We start from the raw sequence: 17313 nt of genomic DNA on the forward strand, positions 1-17313 counted from the left end.
TCAGAAGAAAATATGCCCGAGAGTTGAAGGGAGAACTTAGCAGTCTTCTCTGACATGCTTTCTGGGGCACGGTCACAAAGGGGAGACGGACTTGGTCAGCTGCGAGATGGGTGGGATGTGAACCACCGTTGTAAATAGATGAGGACGTTCCCGCCTCTTCCACCAGCCAGTTCCCGTCTCCAGTAGCAGGGTTTGGAATTGGCGCTGAAGCTGCTGGATCGTCACACTAGTCCCTTGTCATTGCTGTGAAGTGACTTCAGGAGTGGGATCAGAGGGGGTTGTCACATCATCAAACCACCAGCACTTTTGGCACTTCCTACTGTCTTTATGATGCTTTCAATAGCGATACTGAGGACTGAACGGGCCGTGGAGATGACACTCAGTTCTGCTGTGCACGTCCCAGTCAGGACTAACGTTTTTCAATGGGGAAGCCAGGAGAGGGCCTGCCCTTCGGCTGTCTGTCACCTGATAATCGAGGGACTCCATCCTCCAGGGCTATTTAATACAGCCACTTCTCTGAGCATTAAATTGACCAACAAAAGATTTTCCTCCAAGTCTCTGGTATTGGGATGGGTCTCCTTTTTCTGGCAGTCTTTTCCAAGTGCGCACATGTGCTGGATTGTGCCGCCCCCCTCCCTCTCCCCCGCGGCTGGACCCAGCTGCCCAATTACTTCTGAAGTGCACAGACCTTAAGGTCATCTTTGGCAGGAAAAATCAGCTTCTCAGGCTGGAGCCAGGGGTGGGACAGGAAAGCTGTGCTCTCGCGACTGTCCTGCTCCACCCAAAGTACACAGCCAAATATGTAACTGACTGGCATTGGCATTCGCTACATTCTAAAGACACTTTCAACTTGAATATTGAACGTATTCCCCCTGGGCCGCTGTGCGGTTTTGTGCTTTAAAAGGTAAATGCAGAAGGGAGGGAATGCTATCCAGTGAGCACAGCTCGGGACTCGGAGTTGGGATTCCTGGATTCTTTCCCAATTTTCTCACTGTGCATCCTTGGGCATGTCTGTGAACCTTGGTGCCTTGCTTGTCCGCCTGTTAATGGGAGTAACGCTTACCTGGCCCCGGGGTTGAGATCTACTCGGGTCTTACAAAATGCTTAGAGATCTTCATGTGGAAGTCACTGTACAAATCCCCCGTTATAATTCTTTAATTACGTGGTGTTTAATTGCAGCCATTGTGGGTTTTGGAATCTGAGCTGTTTGGGATCCCCAGAGGCTTTTTAACCCTTTCTTCTCTTGCCCATTTTTAGGTGAAATCTCTGGGTTGCGATGGGAACAGCCAGCCTTCGGTTCCCGCTTGGCTTGACTCTTTGGGGCTGCAGGACTACATTCAGTCCTTCCTGTCGAGTGGCTACAGCTCTATTGATACTGTGAAAAATCTCTGGGAGCTTGAAATAGTAAATGTAGGTACTGGCTTTCCATTGCCTTTGCTATTAACCCTGCACAGGTTCCCTCCAGACGGGTACAACTTGCAGAGAGGTTTCTTCGACTCAGTGCAACAATGGTGCAGCACTCTTCGCATACGAAGGTGCAAGGAGAATCAGTGCCAGTGTAGGACGATTCCGTGCCCCAGCACCTTCATTCCAAATCCCGATGGTGTGACCCTCGGCACCAGAACTGTTGCTGTTTGAAGGGAACGAAACATGCCAACTCGGAGGCAGCAGGGTCACTCTTGTGAGCATGGTGTGCTGTCTCGTTGTGGAATAAACAGACCAATGGTTCCCACCAACTGGTGAGCTTGGGATTTAGAACAGCCCGGTTCCACCGGGAGGTGAAGTTGGCGTCGGTGAAAGGGAAGATATGAGTATGTCTTAACTCAGGGAGAGCCTGTGAATACGTAGAACTGTTCTTTGGTGTGACTGAGAGGGTACCCAAACAGTCCTTTGTGTTTGTCTAATTAAAACGTAACCTGTCCACTCAGTGATTGTTCTTTAGGGTTTGCACCCTGCAAAAGTAAACAATGGTTATTTGTATGTGGTTGGGGTACTAGGCAGCATGATCTAGTGGCTTAAATTTGGGGTTGAAAATCAACAGTTCTGCTCTGATCTCAACCGTGATGCTAACTTGTGTGTAACTTCAGCTGCGTCAGTTATCCCATGTGTGCCTTGGTTTCCCCAGCTGTTACCTGGGGTTAATGCTGACCGATCTCACAAGGTGGTGCGGGGGGGCTGATGGATTAGGTCCTCTTTACGCAGCAGCTTGCCAATGAGGAGCTGTGTCTATGCGCTGAATTAGGGGGAGGAGTATATTTCATGCTGTACAAAATTTGTCTGCTTTGAGATGAAACTGACAACAAATGACATGAAGCTGTACAGCAGAGATGCTGAACAGTATCAGCAAACACAGTGACGAGGGGAGGCCTGGCAGTGGGGCAATTCCCAGTCTCAGTCAAAACCTGGCAGCTATTAGTTTGACTAGAAGATACAAAACTGCACGACATGCTCAGGGGGATACCGAAATCGTTGCCCACCCTCCTTGAATTGAGCTAACTTTCCCCTTTGCCTGCAGGTGCTGAAGGTGAATCTGCTTGGCCATCGGAAGCGAATTATTGCCTCCTTGGCAGACAGACCATATGAGGAGCCACCCCAGAAACCACCACGGTTCTCGCAGCTGAGGGTGAGTCATTGTTTGTGTTGCTGGCTGCCTGATTGATATGTCTGCATGGAGCACAATCCGTGCCAGGATGTTTTCTTCTGCGCCGGCTCGCCTTGGCTTGTCTCTCTTCTCCTCTCATCCCCCTCTTTCTTTTTAAGAAACTAAAATCAAGTCTGCCTCAGGAATCATCTCCTTTTTGATGAACAATAAACACCTCTGGGGATCTGAGACCAGGGGAATGTGTTTGCTGAGAGCTCAGGTGCTACAAAAGATTTCCAGATGGGAATCCGGGCACAGATGGAAAAGCGAGAATATACTTGTTCTTTCTCTCAGAGCCTCGTTCTCTCTTGAAAGCACTAGAAATTCTCCTAGGAGAGTCAGTTAAAAGGTGCCACAAAAATAACCTTCCTTTGTGTCAATATTTTATAAGTTAACTTGTTTGAAATATTTACTGTGGGTAGTAAATTTCCAGAGTGGTTTCAGAGACATGCATCAATTTTTTAAAAAGTAGTTTTCGAACCTAGGCACTTTAACCTTCATTATAAAAAGCAAAATGCCTTGATGTGAACTTTGACCCACTGGAGATCCTCAGACAAGGGCTGGATGTTCCTTCTAGCTCTCAAATGTCAATTGAATTGCCCTTCTGAATTATTTTCCACTGGCTACTTTGGGGCAAAAATTCGACCTTGCGGTTGGGTGGTTGAGACAGCAGCACCTCTGGCTTTGTGTAAGGGGAGAGAGAGCATTTAAGATAAGCACTACTCCTCCAAGTGGGTGCATATTTGTTGTTTTGTTACTTGGAATGATACAGATCCAAACACTCCCACTCTGAACACACTGAGAACTTCAGATCTGGATCGTAGCCAGGCAGCTTAGCCCCACTGTGTCTGTTATCAGTCAAAGCACTGAGCCATGGCTCTAATTCCCGTTACTCTTTTGGCTGACTGTGTTTTCAGAAATATAAAAGCCTAGTGTGAAAAAACAACCTTCCTGGTACAGAACTGATCCCAAAGCTAGAGCACGGGGAGAGCATGTGGGAGCTGCAACTTGCATTCAGCTGCATGTGTTGATCTGAGATTCACGAACCACTCTCTTCCAACTCAGGCCCCACACACAGAAATGTTGCTATTGGTTTAGAGTACCCATTCCAGCTGATTTAGTGGTGATGTCGGGGTTTATGAGTTGGTCACTTCAGCTGCTCTTCCATTTGTGCGGTGAAGAACTGACCCTTAGGAGAAGTATGTGATTCCTATTCCCTTTTTCTCTGCCATGGAAAACAAACTACTGAAAATAATGTATACTTAATACCGGTCCTGCTCATGCCAAGTGCTGAGTGCCCTCAGCTCCTACTGCAGTCACTGGAAGCTGAAAATGCAAGGCAACTCTCAGGATCAGGCCCATAGTTTAAGAAGAAGGTTTAGGAGAAATCTGAAGAGCTGACTTGTTGGGCCAGTTGCCTTTCTCCATTCACTGAACCCCTGTGTCCAAGCAGAGTGCATAGCGCTGGGGCATGATCCTGCTGCTGAAGTAAGTGGGAGTTGAAGGCACTCAGCACCTAGCCAGTCAGGTCCCTTAATCGTTGGGTTTCCTGTGTATGTCAGGGAAAGTCCCAACAGGTGCAGTCTCTCGGCTCCGATGCCTACGTAGTAAGTTAAACTGTGACAAGGAGCATGTGGTGAGGGAAACAGCCCTTTATGGCCCCATCTGAGGATCACTTTTGTAGTCGGTCGATTGGTATATGCTGATTTCCTGCCACAGTATACTCTTAATGAAGCTACTTGTGTGTGATAACTGTCATAAACACCTGAATGATCTGCATCGCTCAACTGAGTTTGCGCCATTATGGCTTTCAGGCAGGATCCACATGTAGTTTTTACCATTGGGAACCCGATACCTGCCTCCTTGGTTTGTTTTGGGTTTCTCGGGGCTATAGGCCTGACTTTCAAAGGTGCTGGACGCTTGCATCTCCCAGCGACTTCTGGATGTTCAAGGAGTTACATGTGGTGGGCACTCTTGACAGTCAGGCTGTCTGCCCACTGGGCTAGCTTTGGGAGGGTATCTGTGCAGGTTCCTTTCCCATGGTAGAGTTGCGACACCCCCTGAAAGCACGTAACTGTTGTGGCCCAGCAGTGTCAGAGTAGCCTACACGTGAAATGAGTTTAGCGATTCTCAGCTTCTCACATACAGCTAGTTAAGGGATTAACAACTGGGGCGTGCGCAACATCTTCAGTGTTGCAGATCAGAGATTCCTGCAGCACCCAGTGGGAATGACTGACAGATTGCCCTACCTTCAAAGCAAACCTTTTGCCATCCCTTCTGCCATCTTTCATGTTGAGCAGTAGGAATCACTCTTAAAGCCGCTAGCATTGAGTCTCCACCATTGCTCTGTACCTCACGTCAGTTGGAGTCCTTCCTTTTGCCCTGAGTTTCAAGTACTGCAGAAAAATTGACAGCTTCTGATTAGGTTCAGGGCCTCAGCCCATTGGGCTGCAGAGCTGACTTGATCAATCTGGATTTACTGGGAACACAAGTTCTACATCCTGGAATACTTCACACGCTATGCTGTTCATGCAGATTCCAAGCCTGAGACTGGCTGTGAGCAGGATTGTAGCCATTTGCATCGGGTTGAACTTCATTGCTTTTTAAGGTCTGAGAAATAAGTACAAGCTTGGAAGAGCTGATGGAGTTCAAACAGGAGCCCTGGTTAAGGCAAAGTTCGCAGCCAGTGCATTTTTAATCAGAAGCACCAGTACATCCGCAGCGTCAGCTCTGTCACTGGGACACACTTCCCCTCCGTCCCACTTCCATGCAGTGGTTGTAGCAGTTAGTTCGAACAGCACTTCCAGATGAATGGCCCGTGCAGAGGTTGCTGCTCTGGGCTGCACTGCCTCTAAATGGCCTGACAAGTGCAGCAGAAGCCTGAGGGGGGCTTGTAGAAGTAGTGCCCCTCATATATGTGTGGCTGAGGAGGGCTGAGAGGAGCTAGAGCCCCCGTGTCCAAGGGGCACAGTCAGGAGAGTGCAGCAGTTCTGGCTTCTGACTGGGCTTTGGTGCCAGGTGTGTGCTTTCTAGACACACACGAGTTTTGGCCTTGGGGGTAGAGGGCTTGGCATGTTGGGTAGACTCGCAGTTTGTGCCTTCCCAAGGTGTCCATGGCAATACATGGCCGTGGGCACAAGCCCAGGACCTCACCGCTTTCTTGGAACACTTCTTCTAAACACCAAACAGGGAGGACTCCTGTGTCCTGGATCCTTTCTGCTCTGGGTCACTGGTTCTATTCCAGCCCAGGTTGGTGCCCTCTGATGGCTGTTAGGTCTGGGTGGAATTTGCTTGGGTCTCAGTCTAGTTCCTTGTGGAAAGCATCCATAGCGCAAAACCCTCCATCACATTTGGCAGTAGAGGGCCAGTGTTCTTAGGTCAAGAACTGAACATGAGGTTGAGTTCCCTCTCCTCGGACCCCTTCCCTCCCCCAGAGCTGGTTCCTTCAGCTTGGGGATGTAATGCCTGGCAGGGAGGAAGGGTGTAGCTCTGTCTTGTAATTTCAACCTGTACTTGGTTGGATACAGAGAGGACTCTGGTCCCCATGGCGCTGAATCCTGTACCTTCCACTAGCATTGAATCACAGGCTTTGTAGATAGCAGATGCCCAGATGGAAAGCAGCCAGCTGAGAATCCAAGATTCTCCGAAACATTCTCTTGAGATGGACAGGACTGAAGGAATAGAAAGACGCGCCTTGGCAGAGTGTCAGCTGATTGAAATGCCGGGTAGGGAGGAGGTAGAAGAGAATGGGGCCATTTGTGACATTTCCTGATGCTACAGCTGTCGAGTTCCTAAAGCCTGATTCTGGCATTGCAGAACGGAAGGATGTCAATGGAAAATTAAGCAAGGATGTTGAATGGAACTAATGGGTGTTGCAGCTGTGAGCTCCCAAAAGCACCAGCTTGAGTTCCCTGCATTGTCTTCTGGACCCTGGATCGGCACGTACCAGGGTGACTCTCTCTTCCTCGCAATTATAGCCAGCCGTTGTAAGGCATTCGGATTGATCTCTTTCCACTATGCTTTCTAGGGCCTCAGTCTTTTTAATGCTTTGACCCGAAGCTGATCCTGGCCAAAAGTCAGTCCACGGATGTCTAACCTCTAGTGAGAATAAACACGCAGTAAAGGTGGCAAAGTGCAGCAATGGGGGCCATGTTAGAACTTGAGATAGTCCTGGGGTGATTGTGGGGTGGCTGAGGAGAGAACCTGTCTGGAGATCTGATGCCTTTCGCAGAAGACAGCAAAGGAAATTGTTTTAGGGGAGAGTAGATCGGGCCAGAAGTCACAGGTTCCATTAACTCTAGGGTCTTGCACGCCCTTTGTGCAGGCATTGTCAAGGTAGGGTTTGCAGTGCCAGACTTCTCCCCTGGAAAGAAGGGGCTACCCTCATCCAAGCTGAATATCCTTTGTGGCTTTGGTCTGGAATTTGACTGGTTTGCACTTGCCTTTGAGCAAGCCACCCCTAGTCTCTGCACAGCACCCTGGACAGCTGCCAGAAGTTGGCCACCTTTTAGGCCATCCTTGACTTTAAATCAATAGTCTTAGCGGTGGCTGGGGAAGCGCCCTGCATACATAGGTGGGTTAATGAATTCTCTAGGGGTTTGGTATCAAAATCAATTAACTGCCCATTCCCACAGTATATGTCTGGTGTACCCCTAAAATGGCTGGACTCTGGCTTACAGCACCTGTGAGATTTCCCATGTTCCTTAGGGCAGGGCCAGGTCAGACCAATGCAGGTGACTTCTACAGGGAAGACCCTGTGTTTGCTGCCTCCGTTGTACTGCTTTTCCTCTTCCGAACCACAGGTAGCTTTAGAAGGGGGTTAGTCAAACCAGCAGCACTCCCAGCTCTGGCCTCCATGCTCTTCATTGGCAAAGTTGGTCCCAGGAGAAGTGCTATTTAAAAACACAAAGCGACTGCTGTCACTAGCAGGCAGGGATTGTGGAATGTGCCTACTCAGGCCAGTTGTCTTTAGGTCTGTGTCTGTCTCTGCCTCCAGTGCCAGGATCTGATGTCCCAGACTTCCTCACTGCTGAGCCAGACTGACTCCTACACAGGGAGGTCTGCGGAGCTCTTGCTGCCTTTGAGGGATACTGGGAAGAGGCGACATGACAGTGGCCATGATGCTGCTTCTCACCCCAGAGCTGACAGATACAAAGCACAGGTCAGAGCGAGCTTGTTTCTTGTGGGTTCCTCTGCACGGGAGCCTGTGTACCTCCCCGGCGGTGTGGCTGGGAGACACAATTGTGTGCCCCAAACGGGGTTAGTGAAGCACTCTTAAGACTGCTAGATGAAGGGTGTTCAGAGTGCGAAGGGGACGCAGCTGGGTTCTATTCCTGGCTCTGAACTGACCTGCTCTGTGGCCTTGAGCAAATCACTTCCCCTCTCTCAGCGTCATCTCCCATCTGTAAAGTGGGGACATGACCACTCCGTGCACGTAGGGCTTGCTTTTCCTGGGGTGCATTTTTCCTTGTGCTCTGGTGTCTGGGGGACCCTGGGAGCTATTATGAAACAGCAGATGGCTGGGGGGATGAGAACAGTGAGGCGCACACTGGCTGTCCTACGCCTTCTGAAGAATTCCCCTAGTTGGTTGGTTGGTTGCTCTTGCTGGGCACTGAAAATCGAGCCTGAACAGAGCAGGGAATGGCCACTGGGCCCTTCCACCTTCGTAAGCCACCATATCACTGTGCCTGTTTGAAGCACATTGGTGTTGGTTAGACACTCTCCCCCGGGGCTTCCTGTCTCGCTTGCTTTGTGCATCAGAACTAGATGTCTGGCTGGGTCCGCTGAGGCTTTTACGCTTGTGCTTGTCCCCTCAGGAGGAGCATCGTGAGTCCAGACTGACTCTCAGGCCCCCGAGTCTCGCTGCGCCGTATGCGCCTGTTCAGAATTGGCAGCACCAGCCTGAGAAGCTCATCTTCGAGTCCTGCGGGTACGAGGCCAACGTAAGTGGATTTCAGGGAAGCCTCCGGAGTTTGTGCTCAGTTCTCACCATGCAGGAAGGTTACGTTCACCCTCACTGGAGTTCTGCAGCCCCCTTTTCACCATGGCACTTGTAGTGAGGATCCTTTCTGCCAACCCGGTGGAGTGTGCACGCTCCTCCTGGGGGAGCCCTGGCTCAGTCACTGGTTTCCATCCCTGGGCTTAGCTAGGACTGCTGTGCAGAGCCCTGTGCTTAGTGCCTTGGAGGGAGCGGGCGCTAGCCATTAGTCTGTAGCCGTGACTGGCTCTGGGAGGAGTCCAGACAAGTTGGCTGAGCTGGGAGGATGGGGACTACAACCAGAATAGTGCTGGAGGGTGTAAAGAAGGGGAGTGAGACCTGCATGTGACCCTTCGAGGGGGTGGGGAAACGGATTTTTCAGCAGAGTTTGCTGTACGTTGCTTTGGGGGCAGGAGCGGCTTTTGAGGCTTCCAAGCTCAATGAAGCCAGTTAACTGCAGCATCCTTTCCTCTCCTTGTTTCCAATAGTATCTGGGCTCCATGTTAATTAAAGACCTGCGAGGGACGGAGTCGACGCAGGATGCCTGTGCAAAGATGAGGGTAGGTGGGTGGCGGCCTGGAGAAGCATGGATGGTGTTGAGTGTGTAGCTTGTGGAGACTGAGGTTGCACATGGAGTCTCCCTCTGTGCAGGGCTGAAGTGGCTGCTCAGGAGGAAGGCCGGCCCAGTGCATGGAAATGGTGCTGTTAGCACGGCTGGTGAAAGCCTTGGGGTGAAATGTTTGTTCCTCTCAGGCTGCATGTCACCAAATTGTCCCTCCCCCCCTTCATATTTCAAACACTGAGAAAGAGGGGCCTTTGCTGCACATGGTGCACGGCGTACAGTGGTACCAAACTGGGCCCTTCTTCCGGTCTGGAGCACCATGCAAAAACTCACGCTGAGAGCTCCACACTCTCCTGTGACTGTCACTCTGCTGGCCACTCAGATCCCTCCCAGTAATACCCAAATGAGACCTGTGGAGTCCCACTGAAGGAGGAAATGTTTAATTTGTACCTATTCATCTGTGTGTTCTTATTTCTGCAGAAATCCACGGAGCATATGAAGAAGATCCCAACCATAATATTATCCATCACTTACAAAGGGGTGAAGTTCATAGATGCTTCTAACAAGGTACGCTTAGAATTCCCTCAGCTTAGCGGTCAGATGGGACAGCACACGCACCTTTCTCCTCACTCACCTGCTGTATGTGAGCTGTCCTATCCGCTGACTAGACAGCCACAAACAAGAGTACGCTCTGGCTAGCCCCGCGGAGCCAGCCTGGCCACAGGCGAATCAGCCTCCTGCATCAGTAGTCAGCAGCTCTGTTCTGCGTGTGGAATCCTTATTGCCAGTGGGGAAGGGGGAGGCAGAGAGAACCCAGCTGGATTTCCTGTTCCCCAGCACCACAGGTCAGAGGCAGTGTTATCTGGTGATTGGAGGAGGGGATGGAGTCACACTGGGTTCTAGTCTCAGGCCTATCCCTGACGTGCTCCATTGACCTTGGACCAATATTTAATCTCTCTGCCTGGGTTTCCTTCTCTGTAAACTAAGATTAAGTCCAGCCTATCACATGGGGATGTTTTGAGGCACTAACTGTCCGTTCTGGACTCTGAAACGCTCTGCTGTAGAAGAACACAGCATTACTGGTGCGGGAGGATCTAACCGTTTTCGCTAGCGCTCCCTGCTGGCTGACCACTTGTACGGCTGCACAGCCTGGGAATACTGCTTCCCCCTCTGAGTGGTGCTGTTACATATCTCATTAGACTAAGAATTGGTTTCTAGGACACAGGCATTGCAATATGCCATATCCCTTTTTTCTGTGCCTTCTGGGGCTAGCTGTGAGCTACTCCCCGAGAAACCAAACTACCTTGCTAATTCCTCCCTTTGACTCTGACAAGATGTGGGACAAGGACTGGGGCAGCTAGGGCCTCTCTCACTGCCAGCGTCTCCCATCTGTCTGTTTGCCCTTCGTCTGCAATATGCTGCTCTGTTTGTCAAATATCTTCAAATCACTGTAGTAGTAACACATGGTGAAAACTGAGTTGATTTAAGAATGTCCCTGGGCGATGTGGTCCTGCTGTGGTGGGAAGCATCAACTGTTCCTGTGTCAACCTGTCTGTTAGAATGGAGAAAAGTAGAATAACCTTCCTACAAGCGCTAAGATCACTTGGAAAGGACAGTCAGGACCTCCCCTCAATTGTACCTGAATTCCCTTATCACGGCCTCTTATGTGCATTCAGCTAGGTGTTTTGCTGAGCTTGAACAGGGTGGCTGTTATTTCCTAGGAGGAGAGAGTGTGGGACAATCCAGCTGTCTGTATATCCCACAAAATTGGCTGCCTGTGTTTAACTCTGGTAGAATGTCATCGCTGAGCACGAAATCCGGAACATTTCCTGCGCGGCCCAGGACCCCGAGGATCTCTGCACGTTCGCCTATATCACCAAGGACCTGCAGACCAGCCACCACTACTGCCATGTCTTCAGCACCGTCGATGTGGTGAGTGGCACGTCTGCATGAAAGGGCTGTCGCCCTGCCTTGTGTCCCAAAGTGCTGCACAAGCCTTCCATACGCGGCAGACGCCTCTGGGAGTGGAGGGCACTGACCAGCTCGCTGCACAACAGGGGCAAGGGGGAATTTCCCCAAGAAACGAGGGCAAAGCCCTGCCATGGAACTGGGTTTGTCTCTCACGAGGAGGAAGGGCCAAATGGACACTGCTGGGATTTGAACCTGTGAATCCAAGGAGTGCTGTTCCAAACATGCCTAGAGCACTGAGCTGTCCCCACCAGCTCTTGCCATATCCTTGTGCACTGGTAGATAATCCATGTATGATGCGTGTTCTGCTGCCAGAGATGACAGTGGAGGGTGTCATACTAAAGCTCTTCACAGAGAAATTGGAGAAGGAAAAAAACCTCATTATCTCCTAGCCCATCCTTTGGGGCAAGCTTGTTCCCTCAGTGATTCTTCAGGGACTCAGGCCTTGTCTACACCAGGGTTCTCAAACTCGAATCACCACATGAGGACTAGTACATTGGCCCGAGGGCTGCATCACTGACCCTGGTCCCACCCCCTTCCTTCCATGAGGCTCTGCCCCACCTCTTCCCCGCCCCCATTTCAACCTCTTCCCCAAATCCTCGCCTCTGCCCCACCTCTTCTCCACTTCCTCCCCCGAGCGCATGGCTCCCCACTCCTCCCCTCTCCCTTCTGGAAAACGCTAAGCACTGCCAAATAGCTGTTTGGCGGCCGGAAGCGCCTCTAGGTAGGCAGAGGAGTGGGGATGCAGTGCGCTGGGGGAAGCGGGGAGAGGGGAGCCTGGCGGGCCACAGGAAATGACTCCGGGGGTGCGGGGAGCTTGGCAGGCCATGTGTTTGAGACCCCTGGTCTACACACACGTATTGCTTTAACTATACTAGTATAGCCCCTCGCACGGCTGCAGCTACATGGGTATAAGGGTGCCTAATGCTGGTATTGCTTATTCCCTCTCCTGTTCGGATATCAGCTGTCTCATATAAGAGTCTTTATGCCAGTGTAACTGCATCCTCGCTCGGGGGATTGTACCATAACTCTTTCAATAGAAAAGTCACCCCCTCTCGCCCCCCACCATAGGTGTAGTGACACAAACCTGTGTGTAGGCCATGCCTGGGTCTGTCCAGTTTAAATGACCCGGACAACTATCTTTTTTTGCCACATACCTTGGAAGGCTTCCCCAGAGTCTGACAGTGGCCTTAAATGTGCTCTTTCCACCACTTCTCTACTGAGCATCTTACCAGGCACCTCCAGCAAATTCACTCTGCCCAGTACATGCTGTGGCGTCAGATCCTATTAATGCAGCTAACCCTTCAATAAGCAATTGCAGCCATGGAACACACAGGCGTATGGACGACAGCAAAAGGATTGTTACTTTCTGATTCACAGCATACTGCTGTTGCTGTCTCCTACTGTCTTGCTTGCCCTGTACACAGCAGTAATGTCCCATAACCCACATCAACCCCACTAACTCTCCCGTCATGTGTAAGTGGGACTGGTCGTTTACCAGTTGACTGCTGTGTGTAGCTTGTAATCTGCATTTCGGTCTGCCCCTGCAGAGCTGATGCGTGGCAAGTAGAGAGAGGTCAGCGTCTGCTTCATAATTTACTTCACACTGAGCCCCACCCAGGAGTGAAATGTATCATGCTAGCCCAGTAATAGAAAAATGTCTTTAAACATTTATTTGGCCTGCCTAATAAGGAAGTCACTGGTGGCGTATTTTAATTTGGAGTAACAGTGGTGCATTTCAGGTTCATTATATCTGTGTTCAGTGTTCTATTGCCCAGACTTAGATGGAAACCATTTAAAAAAAAATGCCAATCCCATTCTAGTGGTTCTCTGCCTGTTTCTGCGCCAAAATATCCCTTTTTTCCCTTCACAGCTCTATTGACAATAAAAACATTTCCCTGGCTTCGTTATTGAAGTCTCCAGTGCAGACTAAAACGGAGAAGGGGTTTTTGCTCCCAGGGAATGTGCTGTGAACAAAACCCTGACATGTTCTCAATTACGTACTGTGTAATTGGCTGACTTAAGAGCCTTTTCACACGTGGTGCGGGGTGGAGCGCATTAGCACATGGCTCATTTGTATTCTCAGGCATGTTCCCTGTATGACATGTTGGAGGCTTCTCCTTTCAGTGTGAAATACTGTTGAAAGGGAAATAATGGTCTTGGAGACAGTTCTGCGTGCCAGCGGGGGCAAACCTGTGGTATGCAGGCTCCAAAGGCTGCTCCGTGCCAACTCTGCAGGCATGCCTGGAGTCTGATGCCACCCATGGGGGAGACAAAGTCAGCTGTTGGAGAATAGCTATTGCAACAGATCATACAGGGTTTGCAACTGTGGACCAAAGATGAATGGGGCCATCTGTGGAGGCCAAAGGCCCAACTCAGCCTCCAGTCAACAGCTGGCCTTCCTATGGATGGTGCTTGCTCTAGCCCCTTCTCTGTCACCAAGGGAAGCTTTCTATTTGCCACTAGTGTATGGATTTTCGTAGCTAGCGTAGTGTGGTGCTCTGAAATTGTTCTGTGTGGTTTCTCCAAAGAACCTGACATATGAAATCATCCTGACATTGGGACAAGCGTTTGAAGTCGCCTATCAGCTGGCCCTCCAAGCCCAAAAATCAAAACCTACTGGTGCTTCAACAGCGGAAATGATAGAAACGAAATCTTCCAAACCGGTGCCTAAACCCAGAGTCGGCATGAGGAAATCCGCGGTACGTAGGCTTGGGGCAGTTGGCTTCAGATTTGTGGCTTCTTGATTGTATTTTGCATGGTGTGATCGCAGTAGATGGAGTGGCACACCCCTCCCCCTCCCGTGCAATACGCTTTCGATTTCCCTGTCTGCTTTTCTTCACAATAAGATGATGATGCGGGGGCGGGAACCCCAGTGTACACCAGGCTCCAGGTGCTTTATTCTGTAGTTCCGTGCTGAGTACACAACATGGCAGTAGAGGTTTTATGCCTGCTGGCTCCTTGCTTTCTCTCGAGGTCCCACTGGTAATAGCGCTAGCAATGGCGGGAGATTTACTTGGGGCTGAGGGGGCGAATTTAGTGTGGGCAATACCCCAGCCGTGCACATCCCAGAGAAGAACTGCCAATAGGGCTGGGCACCTAACTTGTATCCTGCAGCAGTGAGAGATCCATTAATGCAACCAGGAGATGAGGCCGGTTTGGAGCGTACTTGACAGGGTATTGGGGATGGTTGTTGCCTTCCTTTAATGTCACCTTTTTGTCTGTGTTTTGCTTGCTCCCTTTGCCCAGGTGCCGCTCCCTCCCGATAGTCGCTGTTGTTACTGTCACTCCTGTACTACACACCGTCCCTCCTACCTGCCGCTGCAGTCTGTTAGTCAAGGAGCTAAGGTCTCTACCCTTCGTGCTGTCTTGTGTTTTGTCATGAACAATCCTGAGCTTCCTTAGCTATGAGCAAGCGACCCAGCTCTCTTGAAAGCCTCCCTTCTGCTTTCCCATGTCTTTGCTGTGGCCCTGTCTCTTGCTTCGTTTTTTTGTGTGTTCCCTTCTTGCCCATTCTCTTGTTCCTCAGGTGCAGACACAGATGAGCTCCAACGATGAGCTGATATTTATCTCCAGTGCTGAGAACTCACTGCCCCTTAGTACCCTGTCAAGGTTCCTTCCCCACTCTGAACGCTAGGGTACAGACGTGGGGACCTGCATGAAAACCTCCTAAGCTTACTTTTACCAGCTTAGGTTAAAACTTCCCCAAGATACAAACTATTTTACCCTTTGCCCTACCACCAAATGTCTAACCGGTATTATTATTATTAGGAAAGAGCCCGTTTGGAAAAGTCTTCCCCCCCAAAATCCTCCCTTACCTTTACAACCCTTTCCTGGGAAGGCTTGATAAAAATCCTCACCAATTTGCATAGGTGACCACAGACCCAAACCCTTGGATCTTAAGAACAATGAAAAAAGCATTCAGTTTCTTAAAAGAAGAATTTTAATAGAAGAAAAAGTAAAAAAGAATCACCTCTGTAAAATCAGAATGGAAAATACCTTACAAGGTAATTAGATTCAAAACATAGAGAATCCCTCTAGGCAAAACCTTAAGTTACAAAAAGACACAAAAACAGGAATATCCATTCCATTCAGCACAGCTTATTTTCTCAGTCATTTAAACAAACAGAATCTAACGCATATCTAGCTAGACTACTTATTAAGTTCTAAGACTCCATTCCTGTTCTGTCCCCGGCAAAAGCATCACACAGACAGACCTAGACCCTTTGTTTCTCCCCCACTCCAGCTTTGAAAGTATCTTGTCTCCTCATTGGTCATTGTGGTCAGGTGCCAGCGAGGTTATCCTAGCTTCTTAACCCTTTACAGGTGAAAGGGTTTTTCCTCTGGCCAGGAGGGATTTTAAAGGGGTTTACCCTTCCCTTTATATTTGACACCCCCCCCCAAATCACAGATAAGGTGAAACGCTGGCTGGGATTTTTCTGCAGCTCTAGGAAAAAACAGAGTTAATAAGACACATGCACCTCTAAATATACTACCAAGTACATAAAGACTAAGAATATTTTCCACTTCTCAAGGACGATTTTAACCAATTGATTCTGGGAAACTTTCATGGGAGAGTGCATCAGCCACTTTGTTAGAAGCTCCTGAGATGTGTTGGATGTCGAAATCAAAATCTTGGAGAGCTAAACTCCACCGAATAAGTTTTTTGTTATTTCCAATGGTGGTATGAAGCCACTGTAGCACAGCATGGGCAGTTTGCAGGTGGAAACGCCGTCCCCAAACATATGGGTGTAGCTTTTCCAGAGCGTAGACAATGGCGTGACATTCTTTTTCGCTGACTGACCAGTTGCTTTGCCTCTCAGACAACTTTTTGCTGAGAAACACTACAGGGTGGAATTCTTGATCCGGTCCTTCCTGCATTAAAACTGCTCCCACACCACGCTCGGACGCATCGGTGGTTACTAGGAACGGTTTGTCAAAGTCTGGGGCCCTTAGTACAGGGTCAGACATGAGTGTCACTTTAAGCTGGTTAAAGGCCTTCTGACACTCTTCGGTCCACTGAACGGCATTTGGCTGTTTCTTTTTGGTTAGGTCTGTCAGTGGGGTGGCAATTTGGCTGTACTGCGGTACAAATTACCTGTAATAACTGGCCAAGCCTAAGAAGGATTGAACCTGTTCCTTTGACCTTGGGACAGGCCACTTTTGGATAACATCCACTTTGCCCTGTAGGGGGTTGATCATTCCTTGACCCACCTGGTGTCCAAGGTAAGTCACTCTGTTTAGGCCGATTTGACACTTCTTAGCCTTAACAGTTAGTCCTGCCTCCCTTATGCACTCGAAGACTTTTTGTAGGTGTTCCAGGTGTTCTGCCCAGGAATCCAAAAACAGTAAGTAATCTAGCTAGATATGCGTTAGATTCTATTTGTTTAAATGGCTGAGAAAATAAGCTGTGCTAAATGGATATTCCTGTTTTTGTGTCTTTTTGTAACTTAAGGTTTTGCCTAGAGGGATTCTCTATGTTTTGAATCTAATTACCCTGTAAAGTATTTACCATCCTGATTTTACAGAGGTGATTCTTTTTTACTTTTTCTTCTATTAAAATTCTTCTTTTAAGAAACTGAATGCTTTTTTCATTGTTCTTAAGATCCAAGGGTTTGGGTCTGTGGTCACCTATGCAAATTGGTGAGGATTTTTATCAAGCCTTCCCCAGGAAAGGGGGTGTAAAGGTAAGGGAGGATTTTGGGGGGAAAGACGTTTCCAAACGGGCTCTTTCCTAATAATAATAATACCGGTTAAACGTTTGGTGGTAGCAGCGAAAGTCCAAGGGCAAAGGGTAAAATAATTTGTACCTTGGGGAAGTTTTAACCTAAGCTGGTAAAAGTAAGCTTAGGAGGTTTTCATGCAGGTCCCCATGTCTGTACCCTAGCATTGAGAGTGGGGAAGGAACCTTGACATGGTGGCAGAGGTGGGATTTTAAAGGTGTTTACCCTTCCCTTTATATTTGAGAGCCCCACTAACACAACATGCTGCTTCTGAGCCCGTTAACATCACTATCACACTGGAAGATCAGGAGGCTGAGGGAAGGAAGAGCTGTCCTTTTGGCCAGGGGAGCAAATCAGATAAAAGGAGAAATCTACCTGCAGGAGCTGGGTCCCCACCCTGGAGGATCATCTGCTTTCTTGTTACTTGTGAAACTAGGCAGGC

At 49.3% G+C, this 17313-nt stretch overlaps 1 protein-coding gene across 11 annotated transcripts in view; it reads left to right on the top strand.

Moving 5' to 3' along the window:
* ANKS1A (ankyrin repeat and sterile alpha motif domain containing 1A) overlaps positions 1–17313 on the top strand; it is a 155266-nt gene that overhangs the window by 130569 nt on the left and 7384 nt on the right. For 9 of the 11 annotated variants that reach the window (XR_012155829.2, XM_073320116.2, XM_073320117.2 and 6 more), the window contains 9 exons: positions 1258–1410; positions 2516–2623; positions 7638–7802; positions 8458–8583; positions 9107–9178; positions 9661–9747; positions 10975–11112; positions 13680–13850; positions 14398–14496. Coding sequence is in view for 10 of the 11 variants with exons in the window: in XM_073320116.2 (XP_073176217.1) it covers positions 1258–1410; positions 2516–2623; positions 7638–7802; positions 8458–8583; positions 9107–9178; positions 9661–9747; positions 10975–11112; positions 13680–13850; positions 14398–14496 (1119 nt within the window). In the remaining variant the exon portion in view is untranslated. The remainder of the gene's footprint in view (positions 1–1257; positions 1411–2515; positions 2624–7637; positions 7803–8457; positions 8584–9106; positions 9179–9660; positions 9748–10974; positions 11113–13679; positions 13851–14397; positions 14497–17313) is intronic. The other 2 variants (XM_073320119.2, XM_073320127.2) reach the window with 1 other exon arrangement.

Source organism: Lepidochelys kempii, chromosome 21, assembly GCF_965140285.1.
Source record: "Lepidochelys kempii isolate rLepKem1 chromosome 21, rLepKem1.hap1, whole genome shotgun sequence".
Lineage (NCBI taxonomy): Eukaryota > Metazoa > Chordata > Testudines > Cheloniidae > Lepidochelys > Lepidochelys kempii.